Source organism: Aythya marila (genome assembly GCF_965140915.1).
Source record: "Aythya marila genome assembly, chromosome: 5".
NCBI classification, from domain to species: Eukaryota; Metazoa; Chordata; class Aves; order Anseriformes; family Anatidae; genus Aythya; species Aythya marila.
The window spans coordinates 63,229,203-63,248,464 of record NC_139046.1 but is presented as its reverse complement, the minus strand read 5'-3'; the positions used below and the strand labels follow the sequence as shown (position 1 = coordinate 63,248,464).

At 41.2% G+C, this 19,262-nt stretch overlaps 1 protein-coding gene and 1 long non-coding RNA gene across 2 annotated transcripts; both read left to right on the top strand.

The window, feature by feature from the left end:
* Positions 1-990: 990 nt before the first annotated feature.
* EIF4G2 (eukaryotic translation initiation factor 4 gamma 2) lies at positions 991-11,313 on the top strand (the record flags this gene model as incomplete). Its single annotated transcript, XM_082761384.1, is given in 23 exon segments — positions 991-1,052; positions 1,546-1,561; positions 1,563-1,657; positions 1,832-1,897; positions 2,354-2,479; positions 2,862-2,964; positions 3,679-3,810; positions 3,904-3,970; positions 4,054-4,205; positions 4,622-4,732; positions 4,897-4,980; positions 5,066-5,164; positions 5,409-5,550; positions 5,647-5,807; positions 6,238-6,351; positions 7,152-7,277; positions 7,540-7,644; positions 7,738-7,953; positions 8,266-8,524; positions 8,713-8,917; positions 9,373-9,584; positions 9,725-9,846; positions 10,042-11,313. Coding segments are annotated over 23 exon segments (2,841 nt in total). The 3' UTR covers positions 10,108-11,313.
* Positions 11,314-13,563: 2,250 nt separating this feature from the next.
* LOC309878898 lies at positions 13,564-16,416 on the top strand. Its single transcript, XR_014317630.1, has 3 exons — positions 13,564-13,590; positions 14,951-15,026; positions 15,993-16,416. It is a non-coding gene; the product is annotated as an uncharacterized lncRNA (long non-coding RNA).
* The last annotated feature ends 2,846 nt before the right edge of the window (positions 16,417-19,262 follow it).

The following is a 19,262-nucleotide window of genomic DNA, read 5'->3' as shown; positions in this document are numbered from 1 at the left end:
CGCCCTGCCCCGCGCGCTCCCCCCTTCCCCTCCCCGGCCCCGGTCCCCGGCTCCCCTCCCCTTCCCCCCCTTCTCTCGCCTTTCCCCCTGCCCTCGCTAGCCGCCGGGACCCGGGGAAGCTGACAAGGCCTGAGGGAAGGTGAGGAGCTCGGCCGTGGGGCCCGAGGGGCTCGGGCTCGGGCGCGGGGGGGAGCCGGGGCCGCTGCGGCTGCTGCTTAAAATGGCGGCGGCCCGGAGCGGCCGCCATTTTCTCGGCGGCGCCTTGTCGCCTTCTGCCGCACAAAATGGCGGCTGGGGCCGGCGGCCGCCCGGGCTGCGGAGGGGCAGCGGGGGGGAGCCGGGCAGCGGCGTCGGAGACCTGAGCCGCGTACCGGCGGCGGGGGGGAGCGGGGCGGGGCGGTAACGGCCGCGGGGGTCCGCGGGGACTGCGGTGCCCGGGGGGCTGCGGGCTCCTGCGGGAGCCGCATTGCCGGGGGGGCTGTTTGTGCTGCGGCCGGTGGTGGGAGGACATCGCTACGTAACTACCCGCCACTTGCGCTTTTTTTTTTTTTCCCGTTTTTCCTATATATACATATAATATATATATATATTTTTTTTTTTTTTTCCACGCGGACGGGGGAGCGGATCACGGAGAAGCCGCTCCACCGGCGGCGCCTTCGTCTCGCCCTCTCGGGCGGGAGGCGGCGGCTCCTCGCCCCCTCCGCCGGCGGCCCGGGCCGCGCACGGGGCCCGCTCCGCTCCCTGGCGGAGAACAAAGAGCCGGCCGGGCTCCGGCGCCGCCTCAGCCGGGAAACGGGCGGCGCCCGGCGCGGGTGGGGGAAGGGGAGGCGGCTCCGTGCGTCCGGGCAGCGCCTGCGGGGGGCGCCCTGGCGTTCCTGGCGCTCCCGCAGCCCTTTTGTTCGCGGCGGCCATGTTGGGAGCGGGGCGCCCGCTCCTCACGGCCTTGGCCGCGGCCCTGCGCGCCGCCGCGGCGTAGCCCAGCGGTCGGGGATGGGGCCTCGAGCTGCCCGTGGCTTTTCCGCGCTTCACGGGCGTGATCAAGTTTCTGCTACGTAAGCACTGCGGTGAAATACTGCCCTGCTTGTCTCGCAAGACAAAAATTGAGGTGTAGAAGAGCAGTTATTTTTCTTTTGGTGGTGGTGTTGGCTGTTTAGATGTAAGATACAGCTTTTTCGCTACGTTCACCGTGCGTTCTGTGATGTCCCAGTCCTTGCTTTCAAACGTGGCTACTTGACCCTGGGATGATTAAAATCATTTTGTAAGATGTATCGATAAAGAACTCTTCCAGTTCTGTTGTGTGAGAAATGAAAATGATTCCCTTGCTTTTGGGAAGTTGACAGGGTAAAAGCTTGTTGAGGCATTTGCACTTTCAATCCCTGATCCCTTTCACTCTTTGGTCCTTCCCCCCCCCCCCCCCCCTCCCTTTTTGGAAAACATGGGTATCCTGATGAAATGGGCTTTCCTGTGGGTGGGAATTGTTATAAGATGGATACTACGATTGCTAGTAAAACAACTATAATGTGAATACTTGATTTGTCTTTCTAGGTTTTGTTTTTCCCCACCCCCGTCAATTTAATTTTATTCTTTTGAAGATTCTTCGTTGTCAAGCCGCCAAAGTGGAGAGTGCGATTGCAGAAGGGGGTGCTTCTCGTTTCAGGTACTAATGCTTTTTTTTTTTTTTTTTTTGGTAAATAAGTATTTGCAGTGGAAACTTTTCAGTGGATTTTAATCTGATTTCATGAGTTGGCAGTAATTATTGCCAGTAGTGACACACAGTGGAAAATGTTGATATTTTGAACTTACGCAGACTCCATGATTTGTCTTTTAACAGTGCTTCTTCAGGCGGAGGAGGTGGTAGGGGTGCACCTCAGCACTATCCCAAGGCTGCCAGCAACAGGTATGTTTCCTTGTTTGATTTGTCATCTTCTAAAGGCAGATGATAGATGATGGTGAATGAAGAGTTGAAAATAGTTCATTTTTAGACTTGTGCAAAGAGTACTGTTGTTTAGGTTACTGTCCTTCAGTCTGTGGCAAGGTACAATACCCACTTAAGAAAAAAAAAGCCTACTATAATACGGTGGTGAGAGACAGATGGAGCATTTCATGCATTTAACTTCAAAGGTTTAGAGGAATGGTTTGAGGGGTTTTTTTAATTGTTGAATGAAGGTGTCGTGTCTGTTCTAACTGAAACCAGGACAGAAGGCTTTGCTGTACAGCGTACTGCAGTGTTGATGGGGTGGGTGCATGCTTTTGGTAAAAGTATATGTAGTAATAATCTATTTAAGACAACACTGGAAGGCCTGTTCTTGAAATTGCTTCTGCTTATACAATCCTATTTTTTTTAATTTTACAGCGAGTTCCTGGGGAAAACCCCAGGGCAAAACGCTCAGAAATGGATTCCTTCACGAAGCACTAGACGAGATGACGACTCCGCAAACGACAAAGAACGACATGATGCAATCTTCAGGAAAGTAAGAGGGTAAGTTTGGTGGAAGATCCTTTTCCTTATATTATGTTTAGCAAGATACTAACAGTAAGGTGAAGGAAAGGAAAAAGTGCATGTCTTGAGTTCTGCAAAGGGTTGAGGAGACTTCTTTAGAAGGAATGAAGCAGAAATTGATATCACACACAGCAAGAATTTGCTGTTGCTGGCCTACGAAGCAAATCTGAGAGAATTAATCCTTGTGAGGTCACATTTCATTCTTAAATAAATAAATAAACAAAATAAAAAGGAAATACTGGACTTCCCTTTTCTGCTTTTAATAGACTAACTAGTAAAGGTAAACTTAGGATTAAAATCACTTGTAGTCTGGTTATAAAATTTGTAATAGGGATTTTTGTTTCTGTTTATTCCTCTTCAGCATACTAAATAAGCTTACTCCTGAAAAGTTTGACAAGCTATGCCTTGAGCTCCTCAATGTGGGTGTAGAGTCTAAGCTCATCCTAAAAGGGGTCATACTGCTGGTAAGCTGGCAGCTTTTGTTTTTTTTACAACTGTTTTCTTGCTTGCTAAGAATAAAGAGGTTGGCTTTTATTGATGAGATACAGAAGTAATGTAGCTGATCTGAGGTTTGATGATCCAACCATGTAGAAATGTTGTTACCTCCTGTGTGAAAGGAATATACTGGTGAGGAAATCAGAGTTAATGCTCTAACATTCTGTTCAGAAGTCTTGAGAATCACTAAGTGATACTGGAATTTTTTTTTATTTTAATCTTGAGGCACTAGTTAACAGGGTTCATTTCCCTGACCTGACCTCCTTCCCCCTTCCCATCTCACTGTTGAACAAGCCTTAGTGTTCTGGGAAAGCTACCACAGGTAGCTAGCTGTTTGTACACAAGTTAAAACCATCACTGTTTTCTGAAATCCAAGATCAAATTGGCCTCAGCGTTGTGAAGAGCAAATTTAAACTTGTTCCATTGTTGCTTAGTGATTACAGAAGCTCTTTAGCATGCACTAGCTTTTTTTTTTTTTTTTTTTTTTTTTTTAATGTTGCTTCAGCATTAAGAATCACTTGTTAGGCATACAGAAATAGTGGATTTTATTTAGTGGAATAGCAAAGAATATTTAGATGTTTTAGATCATGTAGAGCGGTAGTATCTTGAGTGTCTTGCGTCCCATTTTCCTAATAAACTTGCATCCTGCTACATGTTACCTTACTCTGAATATGTTGATTTAGATCGTAGACAAAGCCCTTGAAGAGCCCAAGTATAGCTCACTGTATGCTCAACTATGTCTGCGACTGGCAGAAGATGCACCCAACTTTGATGGCCCATCCGCAGAGAGTCATCCAGGGCAGAAGCAAAGCACAGTGAGTATTTCTCTGGCTGTGGAATGATAAACTTAGCTGGCATGTTTACTTGCATAGATGAGCTTAACTATTTACTTTGTTCTGTTTTTGTAGACATTCAGACGCCTCCTAATATCTAAACTTCAAGATGAATTTGAAAACCGAACCAGAAATGTTGATAGTAAGCTTTAAAACCAACTTAGTATGGAATTTACTTTTCATCTGTTTTCACAGCTGTGTTAAATAGGATTCTTTGCTTTCTAGTCTATGATAAGCATGATGGTCCCCTCCTCCCTGAGGAAGAGGAACAGAGAGCCATTGCCAAGATCAAGATGCTGGGGAACATCAAATTCATTGGAGAACTTGGCAAGCTTGATCTTATTCATGAATCTATCCTTCATAAGTGCATCAAAACAGTAAGTATTTGGGTTGGGTGTGGGCTTAAAGCAAAACAGTATTCCTAATTAAAAATAGAGATACTTATGTTGTTTTGGGAATCTTTGACCATAAAAATCAGTGTTTACTGTCAATTATAGCACTACTGAAAATAAACAGTCTTCTGGTCCGATTAAAAAGAAAATCTGGCTTTGTTTAAAGCCATGGGAATTGTCTCCAAGTGATATGTTAATCTGGCCTAGACAGAAGTACTGCAGGTAGTTCAAAGTATGTGGACTTGCATGAGCAATAAGCGCTTCAATTAGCAGTTTTTAATGAAGTTTATTTGTCTTCAGAATAACGTGTTTCTGCGTGTCCTGCTGTACACATTTGTTGTTTGTTATAAATGGTCAATTTTATTACGCTGAAATGTTTTAATTCCCTTTTAATGTTTCAGCTTTTGGAAAAGAAGAAGAGAGTCCAACTCAAAGATATGGGGGAGGATTTGGAGTGCCTCTGTCAGATAATGAGGACAGTAGGACCTAGATTAGACCATGCAAAAGCCAAGGTATGTATATACCCACTGCAGTCTTCAAAGTAGTTTTAAAAAGTCTTTCCAGGAGGCTGTTGGGGTATTACACGGTGATAAAAATGAAGAATAAGATTTTTGTAACTCCTATTTGAAGATACATTGGTCCTCATTTGTAACATCCCTTCTTTCCCCCCCCCCAGTCCTTAATGGATCAGTACTTTGCCCGTATGCGCTCCTTGATGTCAAGTAAGGAATTGCCAGCAAGGATTCGTTTCCTGCTGCAGGTATAGTGATAAAATGACTTCATACTGCTTTTTTTTCTCACCAAGTTGTCTTGACTCTTTACCTAATAATCCATTATGTTCCAAGGATACTGTGGAGTTGAGAGAACACAACTGGGTTCCTCGCAAAGCTTTTCTTGACAATGGACCAAAGACTATCAATCAAATCCGTCAAGATGCAGTAAAAGTAAGTGTTCGGTGTAAAATTCTGTGCTTTGCTTCTGCTTACATGGTAGAGGAAGGCATTACACTGTTCAGTCCATGGCACAAAACTCATCTTTTGCCACATATAAGTAGTTCTCTTAGTGAAATGTGACGGTAAGGTTTTATGGGTTAAAATGACAAAGACTTACAGTTTAGATCTAAAAATTTTTAACTCTCTAAGGGACTGTTACTCCAAACTGACCAAAACAGTAATTCCTGTTTTAAAGGATCTGGGAGTTTTTATTCCTGCTCCTATGTCTCAAGGGATGAGAAGCGACTTCTTTCTGGAGGGACCCTTTATGCCACCCAGGATGAAACTTGACAGGGACCCACTCGGAGGGCTTGCTGATATGTTTGGACAAATGCCAGGTATGCAGAAACTACAAGGCTGATATTGGTGATCACAACTGTACTATACTGAAAACAAGAACAACAAAAAATGTTTTTCGTCTCCTAATAATATAGGTAGCGGAATTGGTACTGGTCCAGGGGTTATTCAGGATAGATTTTCACCCACCATGGGACGCCATCGTTCAAACCAACTTTTCAATGGCCATGGGGGTCACCTCATGCCTTCTGCTCAATCCCAGTTCGGAGAACTAGGCAAATCTTTTCTGAAAAGTCAGGTAAGGAAGAATATCGAGTGACTTAAGCATGTTAGCAGCTCTTCTACAGATGCGTATGTTATGGATTATAGCATACTTGTGTTGAAAGACTTCCTCAGATTAGAGTCTGATAAGAACTGATGCTCAGCTGATGCAAGAACTCTAAACCATTTCTTAAATAGTGCAAGAGATGCAAGGAATACACTTTTTTTTTTTTTTCCTACAAGAAAAGGTGCATGTGGCTTTGGTGGGTCAGAATGGTGTGTTTTTTATTTAAAAACTAGCCCTGTTTTTAGGGATAGATGCTACTCTCCCACCACCCCTGCTCCTTCTTTCTCCCTTCCTGGCAAATAGAATCTTGTTCCTCTGGTCCCTCTGGTACTACTTACCATATGATGTACACCACTCCATCATCTGCACTTCTTTCTCTATATCTCCCTTTCTGAAATAGGGGCAAAGCCAGCTCTACCATAACCAGAATCAGGGACTCTTATCCCAGCAACAAGGACAGTCGAAGGATATGCCACCTCGGTTTTCTAAGAAAGGACAGCTTAATGCAGATGAGGTACATAACATGCCTACATTACTTAAAGCCTATTCTAAATATTGCCCAATGATTATAGCAAGACGCGTTATTATGAGGACTAATGCTGGAACTCTTTCTTCTACTTCTCCTCTTCTTCCTCCTACTTTGTCCCTTCCTCTTCCACCTTACCCCCCACTTTCCTTAGGGTATCCAGCGTCCCATGAGCAAGACTGAGATATGAGGGCAATTTCTTGGGGTATCCTTTCCTTTTCCCCACACCTCCCCAAGAACACTACTCTGACATCAGTTCCCATGCATCATATTGATAACAATAACAAAATTTTACAAGATTCTAAACTTTAGAAGCCCTGAAGTGCTGGACCAGGCTAAATTCCTTTTTTTAAGGAACTGGCTAGTAGGCAAAATGTCAAATGCCAAGTAAATGGCATTGTTATTTCCAGTAAGTGTTAAGAGAAATATATGTATCCTGATTTCTGAGTGATTGGCGGAGTTTCATCTGAGCTGTAAAACTTGACAGCGAACATGCTAAATATCTTCTTGGGTCTCTAACATACTGCATCTAAAAGGAGCAATTCCAGATCTTAATACAGATGGGACTTACATAAACAAAAATACCAGTAACTTGCAGCAAGCTGTGATTCACTGAGTCATGCTTTTGGGGGTGTTTCAGTACATATGTGGTGTAGTCTGGACTTGAATGTTACATTGTAGTAAATGAAAATTCATGCTTCTGTGGGGTGAGTTGACGTGAGTCCATGGCTGTGTAGTTCTTGGTGAAAGTACTTGAAACAGTTAGAGGTTTTTCTGATTGTTCACAGATTAGCCTGAGACCTGCTCAGTCTTTTCTAATGAATAAAAACCAAGTGCCAAAGCTTCAGCCCCAGATAACTATGATTCCTCCTAGTGCTCAACCACCACGCACTCAGACACCACCTTTGGGACAGGTAAATATGTGTACTGTATGTTAACTGAATTGAGTTTGATTATACTTTCTGCATGTGTGTAAAACTTGGCATACTTTCTAGTATGCAAAGGGAGGGGGGCAGGTTTTCACAACACAGAGCAGGATGTATGGAAAAGAACATCTGAACACGTGAATTTGACATTTGTTGGTACATATTTGATATTAATCTCGATAACATTTTCTTTGAAGTATATACAACATTGTACTTCAAAGAAACAACTTCTGGTACTATCTCTTTTCAGCCTCCTCAACTTGGTCTTAAAACAAATCCACCACTTATACAAGAAAAGCCTGCAAAGACCATCAAGAAACCACCACCTTCTAAGGAAGAGCTACTTAAACAAACTGTATGTTAAATATATTACACAGCTTCTTTTTAAAAAAAAAACAAAACAAAACAAAAAAAAAACTTGTTTGCTTATCTATCACTTTTTCTGTAGGAAGCTGTTGTGACCGAGTATCTGAACAACGGAAATGCTAATGATGCTGTCAATACTGTGAGAGAAATGAGAGCTCCAAAACACTTCATTCCTGAGATGCTGAGCAAAGTGATCATTCAATCCCTAGATAGATCAGATGAAGACAAAGAGAAAGCAAGTACTTTGATCAGCTTACTCAAGCAGGAGGGAATTGCCACGAGTGACAACTTCATGCAGGTACTGTGGTCTGATAGCTTCCTAGTCCTTGTTAACTTGGTTGTTTGTGATGTGTAGCTTAGATATAGGCAGTTAACACATCTTGAGTCTTGCTGATATAAGGCAATTGAAGTAGGGTATAACCTTCTGAGAGGTATGATAAGCAATGAAAGAAGAAATGCAGGTATGGGATTTCGGAAGCAGGGAACCTCTCAGCAAGTGACTTAATGGGAGAGAGAAGAAAGAAATCACACTCCTGTGTAGTGAGAGTACTGATACGCACAAGAACAAAGTTGCTTCACTGTTCAAACTTCTGTCTTTACTGTTTTGTAGGCGTTCCTGAATGTATTGGACCAGTGCCCCAAATTGGAGGTGGACATCCCATTGGTGAAATCCTACTTAGCACAGTTTGCAGCCCGTGCCATTATTTCAGAACTAGTGAGCATTTCCGAACTGGCTCAACCGCTGGAAAGTGGCACCCATTTCCCTCTCTTCCTGCTTTGCCTTCAGCAGTTAGCTAAGTTACAAGATCGTGAATGGCTAACAGAATTGTTCCAACAAAGCAAAGTGAATATGCAGAAAATGTTACCAGGTAAGAGTCATCATGTAACTGTTATGATACTTAATATTACTGTGAGAGAGAACTTTTCTTCAAGTGTTTTACACCAGAGTAAAATAGTACAGTTATTTTGATGCAGTCAGCTAATACGTAATGAGGATGGTGTTTCTAACAGGTTTTCATGAATACCAGCACTTAAGTGTATCTTTCTTATTTGTCAGAAATCGACCAGAACAAGGACCGCATGCTGGAGATCTTGGAAGGGAAGGGACTTAGCTTCTTATTCCCGCTTCTGAAACTGGAGAAGGAATTGCTAAAGCAAATAAAATTGGATCCATCCCCTCAAGCCATTTATAAGTGGATTAAAGATAACATTTCACCCAAACTTCATGTAGATAAAGGATTTGTGAATATATTGATGACCAGGTGAGATGGTGTCCTGAGGTAATTCAGGCACATGTTTTGTCGAGCTACCAATAAACTGTTAACTGTACAGAATAAGGCTATACACTGAGACAGACATGACAGTTGCACTAGCTGCACGTCCTCTCTTAAAACCAGTTGAATTGGGAAAGAAGTAGGTCTCTCCAGGTTTGCATCAGTGGGAATTGATTTGCTTGGGGAGGAGGAATGTAGAACAGACAGTTTCTAAAATGTTTCAGAGCCTTAACAGAAGTGTAGCTAGGATCTTGTGGTGCAGTCAACTATAATGCTAAATGTGCTATGTATGCACGTAACTACTGAAACAAGCAGAATGCTTCAGAAACAATTCCACCCTTTTCAGTAATAGATAGCAAATTGAACATGAGTACTTGCCTTTGATAGTTACAAAGCATAGAATTTAACTGGCATATTTTAACTTAAGTATGTTTTTTGTCCAGTTTCTTGCAGTATATTTCTAGTGAAGTAAACCCACCTAGCGACGAATCAGATTCTTCATCTGCTCCATCAAAAGAGCAACTAGAGCAGGAAAAACAACTGCTTCTTTCCTTCAAGCCAGTAATGCAGAAGTTCCTCCATGACCATGTCGATCTGCAAGTGAGTGCTTTATATGCACTCCAGGTGCACTGCTACAACAGTAACTTTCCAAAAGGTATGTGCATTATCATCTCAAACAAAGCACAAGTACTGTGCTTGTCTCCATGTTTTTTGGGCTTTTTTTTCTACATTCCTTACAGTCAAGTAAGCTGTTCAGATTGTAAACCTAACAATGCAACTTGTATACTTCCATAGGCATGTTACTGCGCTTCTTTGTTCATTTCTATGATATGGAGATCATCGAAGAAGAAGCCTTTTTGGCATGGAAAGAAGATATTACTCAAGAGTTTCCAGGGAAAGGGAAAGCTTTATTCCAGGTAAACTTCATAGTAGCTCTCTTCCGTGTGGTATCTGCTGGCAAGTCCTTTTTCTTCACTTAGCACTATATATATAAACTAGCATTATAGCTCAAACACTTCCAAAATGAGTTGGGGGGTGGGGAGGAGTAGTCTGCAGAAGTGTATAGAGGGGAAACATTTTCTGTTGCTTCAGCTGATTTTATGTAACTGCAGGTGAACCAGTGGCTAACCTGGCTGGAAACTGCTGAAGAAGAAGAATCTGAAGAAGAAGCTGACTAAAGAACCAGCCAAAGCCTTAAATTGTGCAAACATACTGTTGCTATGATGTTAACTGCATTTGACCTAACCACTGCAAAAATTCATTCCGCTGTAATGTTTCACAATATTTAAAGCAGATGTTTGTCAATAGGATTATCTTCTGCAAAAGGTTTTTGTAGTATGTCTTAATAGTCTACAATAAAAATATTTTAGAGTATCTTTAATGTTTAGATAACAGTGTATTAGCAGCATGCAATAATTACATCATAAGTTCTCGAGCAGAAGCAGTCTGTTGCAAGGGTCTTCTTTGCTGCCAGTTATCATAGGCTGTTTTTAAGTTAGAAAACTGAATAGCAACACTGAATACTGTAGAAATGCACTTTGCTCAGTGTAATACTTGAGTTGTTGCAATATTTGATTATCCATTTGGTTGTTACAGAGAATCCTTAACTGTAATCGATGGTTGTTGCCGTAATAGTATATTGCCTGTATTTCTACCTCTAGTAATGGGCTTTATGTGCTAGGTTTTAATATCCTTGAGCCTGGGCAAGTGCACAAGTCTTTTTAAAAGAAACAATTTACTTGCACAAAAACTGATCAGCTGGAGAGATGAATTAATGCCCTTTGGAAGAGGTTTTTGTGGGTGTGAAACATGACATGGTGAAAAATTTGAATTGGTCCCTCTATTATAGTATTGAAATTGAGTCTACTTAATTTATCAAGACATGTTCATGCCCTGATTTTATATACTTGTATCTATCAATAAACATTGTGATACTTGACTTGTTTCTGAATGTCTCCCAGTAGGAAAATCTTGGACAAGTAATTTATTTGCTGAAAGAAAGATCAGTAGGAGCTGACCTAGACTGGGACCAGCTTAAAATAAATCTGTCTTAATGTATGAATGAAATTTAAAAAGTCACAGACAAGATTAGACACTGCAGATTTGCTGACAGGAGGGAAGTTAAGAGATTCTGCTGAAAAAATATTATGAGCTTGCCTTGTGGTCCAATGTATTCTTTATCAGTGAGTAGTTTTTTTTTTTTTAACTTCCTAAAGCTGTAAACTTTCCGAGGTCACATGCATGGTTTTTTTTAAGGGGCACTGATGATTAGCTGCCTGTTTTTCAAGTAATCAAATTGGCAAAAAAGAAAAAAAAAAAAAGTTTAATGTTACTGTATAGGCTTGAAGTGTCATCTATTAAATACTCTCAAAATACTTCTTAGAGCTTTGTCCCTAGTGAAATTTTTTTTCTTCATTGGTACTCTTGATTTAACTGTCAAAAGGTGGTATGTTTGTAATGGCAAAACACTTTCTTTTTGCCGGTGCTGGAAGTTCTGTGGACTACATATCTCTTCTGCATAACAGAAGATGAAAATGGAACATGAGAAACAACTTCAGATCTTAAAACCATCTTGCTTTGAGGGGAAAAATAGTTTGCAGTTGTGCACCATGCATGGTGCGACTAGGGGAGTGGGTGTGGTTCTTACTGCTGCCAGTTTGCTGTGAAAGGCAGGCTTCCTAACCTGCAGCTAAATTGTGTCCTCTCTTAACAATTCCAACTTAGTTTCCTTCAAGTTTTTTCCAGGTGGTAGCTCACTAAGGACATGGTATGAGATGTGTACAGTGTGTAGCCCAGTATATTAAGGTACTGTGGTGTAAACCAGATCCTATCCGTAAATTAATTTGAATTGCTACCAAAAATTCCTCTACACTTGAACACTTCCTGTCTGCATTTTGATAGAGCAGCACACAGCTAGTAGTAAATGAGAGCAGACTGTCCTTCAATTCCAGCTCAACCAAGAGAAAAAGGAAAGTCTGAAGTACAATAAGGCATCTTGAGGTAAGGGAGCTGGCTGCTCTTGATACAACTGACTTCTGTGTAACAGTGGTGATAGTTCTGTCTTTGGGCCTCCTGAAGTTAGTAGAACATGCTACTTCCCAGTCATGTCAGCCTTCATAAATTGAAGGCTATTCTGTATCTCCTTTCTTATTTGAAGAGGAATATAACCAGTGCTGCATGTATAGGAGCATCAATACTCACTCTTGCTTCGTGTCATTCTTCAGGTAGGGATGGTCATTAAGTGTTCGTCCTACATCATAAAGTTCAAGTTGATAACTTCTGTGGGAGAGTAAACATGGAAAATATGCCCTGATTATTGTTCCTTTGTGTTCAGCTGTTTGTTTCAGCTGATCAGTTAAGTGGTGCATGGCCCCATAATACTACCTTCTGTTTTAGGTGTGGGTTACTGGATGCACAATGCACTCAATCCGAAGTGCTTCAAAGCTGAAGCCAGGAGCTGTAAGCACAGTCCTAATTTCCAACTACAACTGTATAGTAGAGGTGAGACAAATGTGATGCTTTATAGGAGGTGCAAGTAAAATAATTCTTAGTTAAAACTTGTAGAACGGAATCAGAACCTGCCACTAACTTTCACCAAACTTTTCTGGAGAAGGTCAAACTGGCATATGTAGATTTGAGTAGCATAAATAAGCCTTGTATTCTTGCCCAGTCTTCAATCTGATTACTGTGTTCTTAAATAGCTCTGCATGAAAACTTCTTTTTTTGTTGTTGTTGTTGTAAATAGTTGCAGATTAAATGAGGTAAAATCAGTTTGGATGCCCTGATTTCTGCTAGAGAAGAATAAAACTTAAGAACAGTACATACCAATTACATCTCTGAAAAATGTGGAAAGGGTTATTTGCAGTACAAAATATCCTTAATTCTGAAACCACTCCAGTGGGAAACAACAGCATGCATATAGTTTATTGAAACTGGTATAAAAAAGGCTCTTAAAATTGCAGTGTCTTACTCAAAATATTTCTACAGGTTGGGAAAAAGAGCATCTTGTTCTTAATCTACTTGTTTTTATTATTTGACTGCTAGTGCAGTCAGTTTGCATGCATATTCCATTTGAAATAGTCAAGTCACGGTCCAAATTAAACGTATAACTAATCAATAAAGGCTTTTATTACTATGAATTTTGTGAAGCATGAGGTATAATACACTACATGGATTGGAAAAAATGCCTAATAAACACAGTCATGAAGTTCACCTTCTGAAATCTTCAAGTAGGGTGTTGAAGAGGTGGTTCAGGATCCGTCTCTTCCACATCAGTTGCACGGTTTACTTCTTAGCAAAATCCACGAAAAGCCTAGTCCTTTAAATGAATCAATCCGTATTAGATTTAAAGATTTGTGCAAGAGAAGTTACTGCTTGCCTAGTGAAAATGAGCACCTTTTCTAAGAAGTAGCAAGTATTAGAGCTGGACTGCTGTAAGACTACACCATCTCTTCAAGTTGCGCTCTGACCCTGGCAATCATTTTTGTTTTGATTTCTGAGGAGACTGTTCTAACAGAAGTTTCCAAGCATAAGAACATCTTTATGACTTCGCACAGTTTTTTTGTTGGTGGTGGTTTTTGTTTTTAATGAGGAAAACTGCAAGCAGCAGTGTTGTGCTGTGGAGACGAGGTTGGGATCAGAACAAAATTCTGGTTGAGAAAGTGAGTCAACTCGTGAGCTTTTGGCAGACAGAAGCTTCCAGCTGCCTGCTATTCAGAGCTGAAAGTTGTAGTGGTTTCTGTAAAGTCTAAGGTTGCATCTGGAACATGAATTACAGTTTATGTTATAAGCCAGGCTAGCTGCTGCAGTGACTGATAAAAGTTAAGTTTATGGCCAGTTCAAATTAGTTCATGCCTTTCACATCAGTCACTGCACAGCTGGTATAGCATCTGAAGGGAAAGCCTGCTTTTACCTGTACCTGGCCAAACCTACGTTTGTTAACAGTTGCTCGCTACACTGCTTTATTTCAAATACTATTCAGATGGCCTTCCCCATGGCAAACAAAGGTGTTGGAATGTTCTTGTTCTGTGGTGTGGGTGTGTGTTTGGAAAGTGCAGTGCCATTAGTATCATAGGTATTCCCCTAACCTAGAATAAATTGGGTGAAGCACTGATGAGTTGGAGGTTAGTATCATGAAAGTTAACAGCAAGACAAGCTGTTAGAGTGTTCTCAGTGTTCTGCTCTGTCTTCCGCCTCATCCCCTTTAGGGTAGGGAATGTTGGACTGTTCTTCGAACTTATCCAACTTCTGTGTTAGGGCACAATACCTTAATGAACACCTCCTGAAACAAGGGCGACAGTGAGTGCATTTAGGAGAAAATAAAGCAGTAAGAAATACATTGCCCCCTTCTGAGAGCGGAGGGGGCGTGCTCTAGAGGAAGAGGAATGGGGTGATGTTGACATAACACGGAACTGGCATAAGCGTATGCTGTTTAAAATGTGGTCTGTGCTCAAGTATTTTTGGAACATTATCACCCACAGTTTGAAGAGGGATGTGCAGTACACACACATGAATTTTGAAGGGTTGCTTAAGTTGCAATGAATGCAAATGTATTTTAAAGCCAGTGAATTCATACAGTTAAAGTTGAACTAACATGGAAGAAGGAAATTAAGAGTGTGAGATTAAGATGTCACTCAGAGGTACAGTACTTAATACTATTAAACACGCTTGTGTGGAGCTACTTCTCCCCTCACTTCACACAAATTACCATATCTTACAATTTTATTATTGCTGCTTATCTTGAAGGCCATTGGTCAAAAACTAGAGTATTCAGAAGTCATCTTGCCTCTACAGGTAGGAATAGTCTTAGTTCAGTGGGGGAAAGGTCCACTTGTAAGCATATCTATACATGCTGTATCCTCAAAAACAAAATAGCAATACCAAGATGCAGCTTAGACTTAGGAATTGCATGGCAGATCTACAGTTGTGGTTACTAGGGTTTAATAGAGCTAGTAATAACAATTTAAAGGAGAATATTTTAATATGGCTTTGGGATTTCTAGAGTTCTGCATCTGTTTACAGTACAACCAAGGAAGGACAACCCAAGCAAGCTTGCCACTGCTTCAAAGACAGCTGCATGGAAGAACTTTGCTATCTAGTAAGACACAAAAAAAAGTCACTGTATCTTCTTGGATCTATTACTCTCCAAGTATTATAGAATAAGTTTCCCTTCTAAGTGAGTAGGAAGTCTGTAATTAAATCATGCCTTTACTTCTGAAGTTCAGAGACTGAATAGGAATCTTTAGATATCCATGACCATGTCCTTGAAGCAGGGCCCCAATGTACATAGCCAGTGTTTGGGAGGAGGACCGACGTTTTTCACAGAGAGCCCACCCCTCCCCTCTTCTTCCTTTTTCTACTTTTTATTGCTGAATGTGACACCACGTGGTATGGAATAGCCTTTGGTTTAGGTCAGCTACCCTGGTGGTGTTTGTCTTCTCACTTTGTTGCCCACTCCCTAGGAGGGTTGGAGGGAGTCCTGATGCTGTGCCAGCACTGCTCAGCAGCACACACAACACTGGTGTGATCCCACTGCTGTTCTAGCTACAAGTGCAGAGCACAGCACTGTGTGGGCTGCTGCAGGGAAAGTTAACATCCCAGCCAGACCTAGTACACTTGGAAGGATTAATTATAAGACAGATATCATGACTTTTAATGTGGAGCTGTTAAATAGGTACCGGCTCAGCTGGATTCATTTTAAAAAGTCTACGCACGTTTGCTTTAAAAGGGTCCATAGAGCGGGTAGTTGGAGACAAATGAAGATGTTATTTTTAACGAGCTGTATAAGCAGCCCTGACAACAGAGTTTTGCTTGGTGTAAATACATGGTTTAAGTGAGGAAAGCACTATCTGACAATGATTTTTATCTTTAAATATTTTGGACTTAAATCTTGCCTTTAACAGTGAATGTGCCTAAAATATCTGATGGGCGAAACATCAGAATTCTGTTATTTAAGAAGCTGTGCTTGTGAAGGAAAAAGTGGTCTTTAGCTGCTTATATAGAAGTATGTGGGGGATGAGGAATTTAAAGAATTTCAGCTGTTACAAATATTTATTTCTTTTAGGGCAAAGTGAAACTCAAGAAATGAAGGCCAGGTTATTGAGAACGTTCGAGTTAAAACTGAAATACAAGGGAAGGTTAGATTTGCACTTCTATAACAATTTTCTTTAAACTTTTAAGAAATGGTACTATATTCTCTAAGACTTGATAAATGTATTTCAAGATTTATCAGTTTAGGATGTAGCACAGTAGGGGACCAGACTTTCTTGAAAAGTAATTGTAATTGCACGAATCTTAATAAAATGTTCACAGTAGTAGTAAATTGCGCTAAAGAGTTCACTGTAGTTGAGTCTTGCTGTTTCCACCGTTAGGCTGATCTAGCACTGTCCTCTGCATCAGTCAGCTCAGGAGTACGTGGTATGATCAGATACTTGAAAACGCATTTAATTGGAGTTGATCTCTTAACACCTTTCCCATAGGTGAGAATTCTCAAGACTGTGAAGTATTTAGGTATGATAAAGGGCCATTCATCCATTCAATTAGATAAGCAATGATGTAGAAGTACAATTTTGATAGGTATAATGCAATAAAAGCCAAAATACCCTACTTCTGAGTTTTGGCATGTCCTCAAGAGGTTAAACCTGTGGCAGCTCATTGAAATGAGGAGTACCATACTGATACATAGCAGCCCATTCGCTGGAATCTCTCTGACAAAATCTATCACTATTATAAACCATATCAAAGTTTATGTTATTCTGTCAGACATTGTTACTGAGTTAATGAAATTTAAATTTCATCTTTAAGTAGAAAACAGTCAAGATAATAAAAAAGGTTGAGGGGAATCCTGGTCATCTACCACTGCACACGTCTGTGCAATAAAATATGTAACCAGCAGCTGAAAAATTGGACACTACACCCTGAAAACACTTAGTAGAATAAGCATAGACTTTTTTATAAAACAGTATATTTCAAAATGGCTGAATATATAGGTATGCCTGAGACATCGGTGATATCATTACACTGATAGAGTCCCCCACTCACTGCAACTATAATTTTGAGTAAGTTATATACTGTAGTGTGAAGAAATCACTTACCATAAAACCTCTGAGAGCTCCATCTTGACTTCTGAGAACACTGATTCACTGAACACTTTCACAGATCCACAAGGATTCTTAAATTGAGCTTACAGTATCAGAAAATGAAGCTTGCTGTTAATGTTTGCTGAAATAGCAGATTATAAAATCAATTTGGAAAAAAATTCTGAACATAACAAAATCTTATAAAATCCAAAACACGAAGGGAACTAGTAGATAAATATTGTATGCAAATCTGTTCTTGAAAATCTCCAAGCTTGAGTTGGTGATAAAGACTCATAAACTACTTGATTCTAATGAACTATTCATGGAGAACAGAGGGGTAAATGAAGTCTAAAATTGAAAACTAATTCAAATAAGTAACGATACTGTCTTGAGCTACTGTTTTGCAGGGTGGAATTCCTTATTTAAGTATCCAAATGTTGAGTGCCTAGACACCCATACGTTCCTTAGGCAACAGAGAGAAACAGGTTCCTCAAAGTGATTCATTCCATCTACTTTAGATAATTACCTTAGGATAGAATAAATTGCCCTCTGGGGATGCCTGTCCCTCTCCACGGACTGCACAAGATGTCTAGACTGCTAATTTTCAGATGTCTGAAGATAAATGAAATTCATCTCAATCATTTGGCCGTGTAACATTGAAATAAAATTTGCTGTAACTCCATGCAAACACATAACTGCACTGTACACAAGTTGTGTGCTGTCCTGGTGCTCTGACATCATTAGGTACATCCATGTTCTGACACTGAAGGCACAGCACAATAGCCTCTAAAAAGCATTAGCATAATAAAAAAACATGAAGTTCAACAAGGCCAAGTGCCAGGTCCTCCACCTGGGGCGCAATAACCCCAAGCAGAGCTACAGGCTGGGAGAGGAGTGGTTGGAGAGCTGCCAGGCAGAGAAGGACCTGGGAGTGATGGTTGATAGTCGGCTGAATATGAGCCAGCAGTGTGCTCAGGTGGCCAAGAAGGCCAACGGCATCCTGGCTTGTATCAGGAACAGTGTGACCAGCAGGGCTAGGGAGGTGATCGTCCCCCTGTACTCAGCTCTGGTGAGGCCGCACCTCGAGTACTGTGTTCAGTTTTGGGCCTGTCGCTACAAGAAGGACATGGAGGTGCTCGAGAGAGTCCAGAGAAGGGCGACGAAGCTGGTGAGGGGCCTGGAGAACAAGTCCTACGAGGAGCGGCTGAGGGAGCTGGGCTTGTTCAGCCTGGAGAAGAGGAGGCTCAGGGGCGACCTTATCGCTCTCTATAGGTACCTCAAGGGAGGCTGTAGCGAGGTGGGGGTTGGTCTGTTCTCCCATGTGCCTGGTGACAGGATGAGGGGGAACGGGCTAAAGATGCGCCAGGGGAGTTTTAGGTTGGATGTTAGGAAGAACTTCTTTACTGAAAGGGTTGTTAGGCATTGGAACAGGCTGCCCAGGGAAGTGGTGGAGTCACCATCCCTGGAAGTCTTTAAAAGACGTTTAGATATAGAGCTTAGTGATATGATTTAGTGGAGTGCTGGTTAGTCTTAGGTCAGAGGTTGGACTCAATGATCTTGAGGTCTCTTCCAACCTAGATGATGCTGTGATTGTGTGATTCAGTATGGCCGCTGTAGAGCAGTTCAGACTTTGGTGCAAGTTGGACTAGAATAATAGTAAGTCCTGAAAGCGTAGAGAGGGGAAGAGATGTTCTGCATTCTGTAACTATGTTTTCAAACTTTGTTGTAAACCCTTACCACTGCATGGAAAGTCAAGACTGGTATTTATTAGCAACTTACCTCTGCTTGAAAGAGATGGTGTTGGTTCTGTGAAGTGCCTAAGTCCCTAAACTTCAGGATCAAGATAAACTTTAAAGACTATTAAAAAGATCAAGCAATTGCTAACAGAAAAATATACACTGATCCTCTCCTACTGTACTCTAAACAAACCGCGTTCACAGTCAATGAGAACCAAATCCTAAGCTACAACAGAGCTCAAAAGAAAACTGTTGATACAGTCATGCAAATTGTTAGTGGAAGCACAACAGAAGCAGTAGAAGTAACTTCTACAGTAAAGTAGTATTATAATTCCATGTATTTTACTCTGGAATAAATGAATTATAATGGGAATGCTATAATGAATTATGAATTTAAGAGCTGCAAGCCATCCAGCTATTTCAGAAGGCAAGGAATGCTGCCCGTAGCATGACAAAGGCATTTTTCTACCATTGCTATTTAAGAAGTAAAGAACTTACATATCATGAATTAAGAGAAAA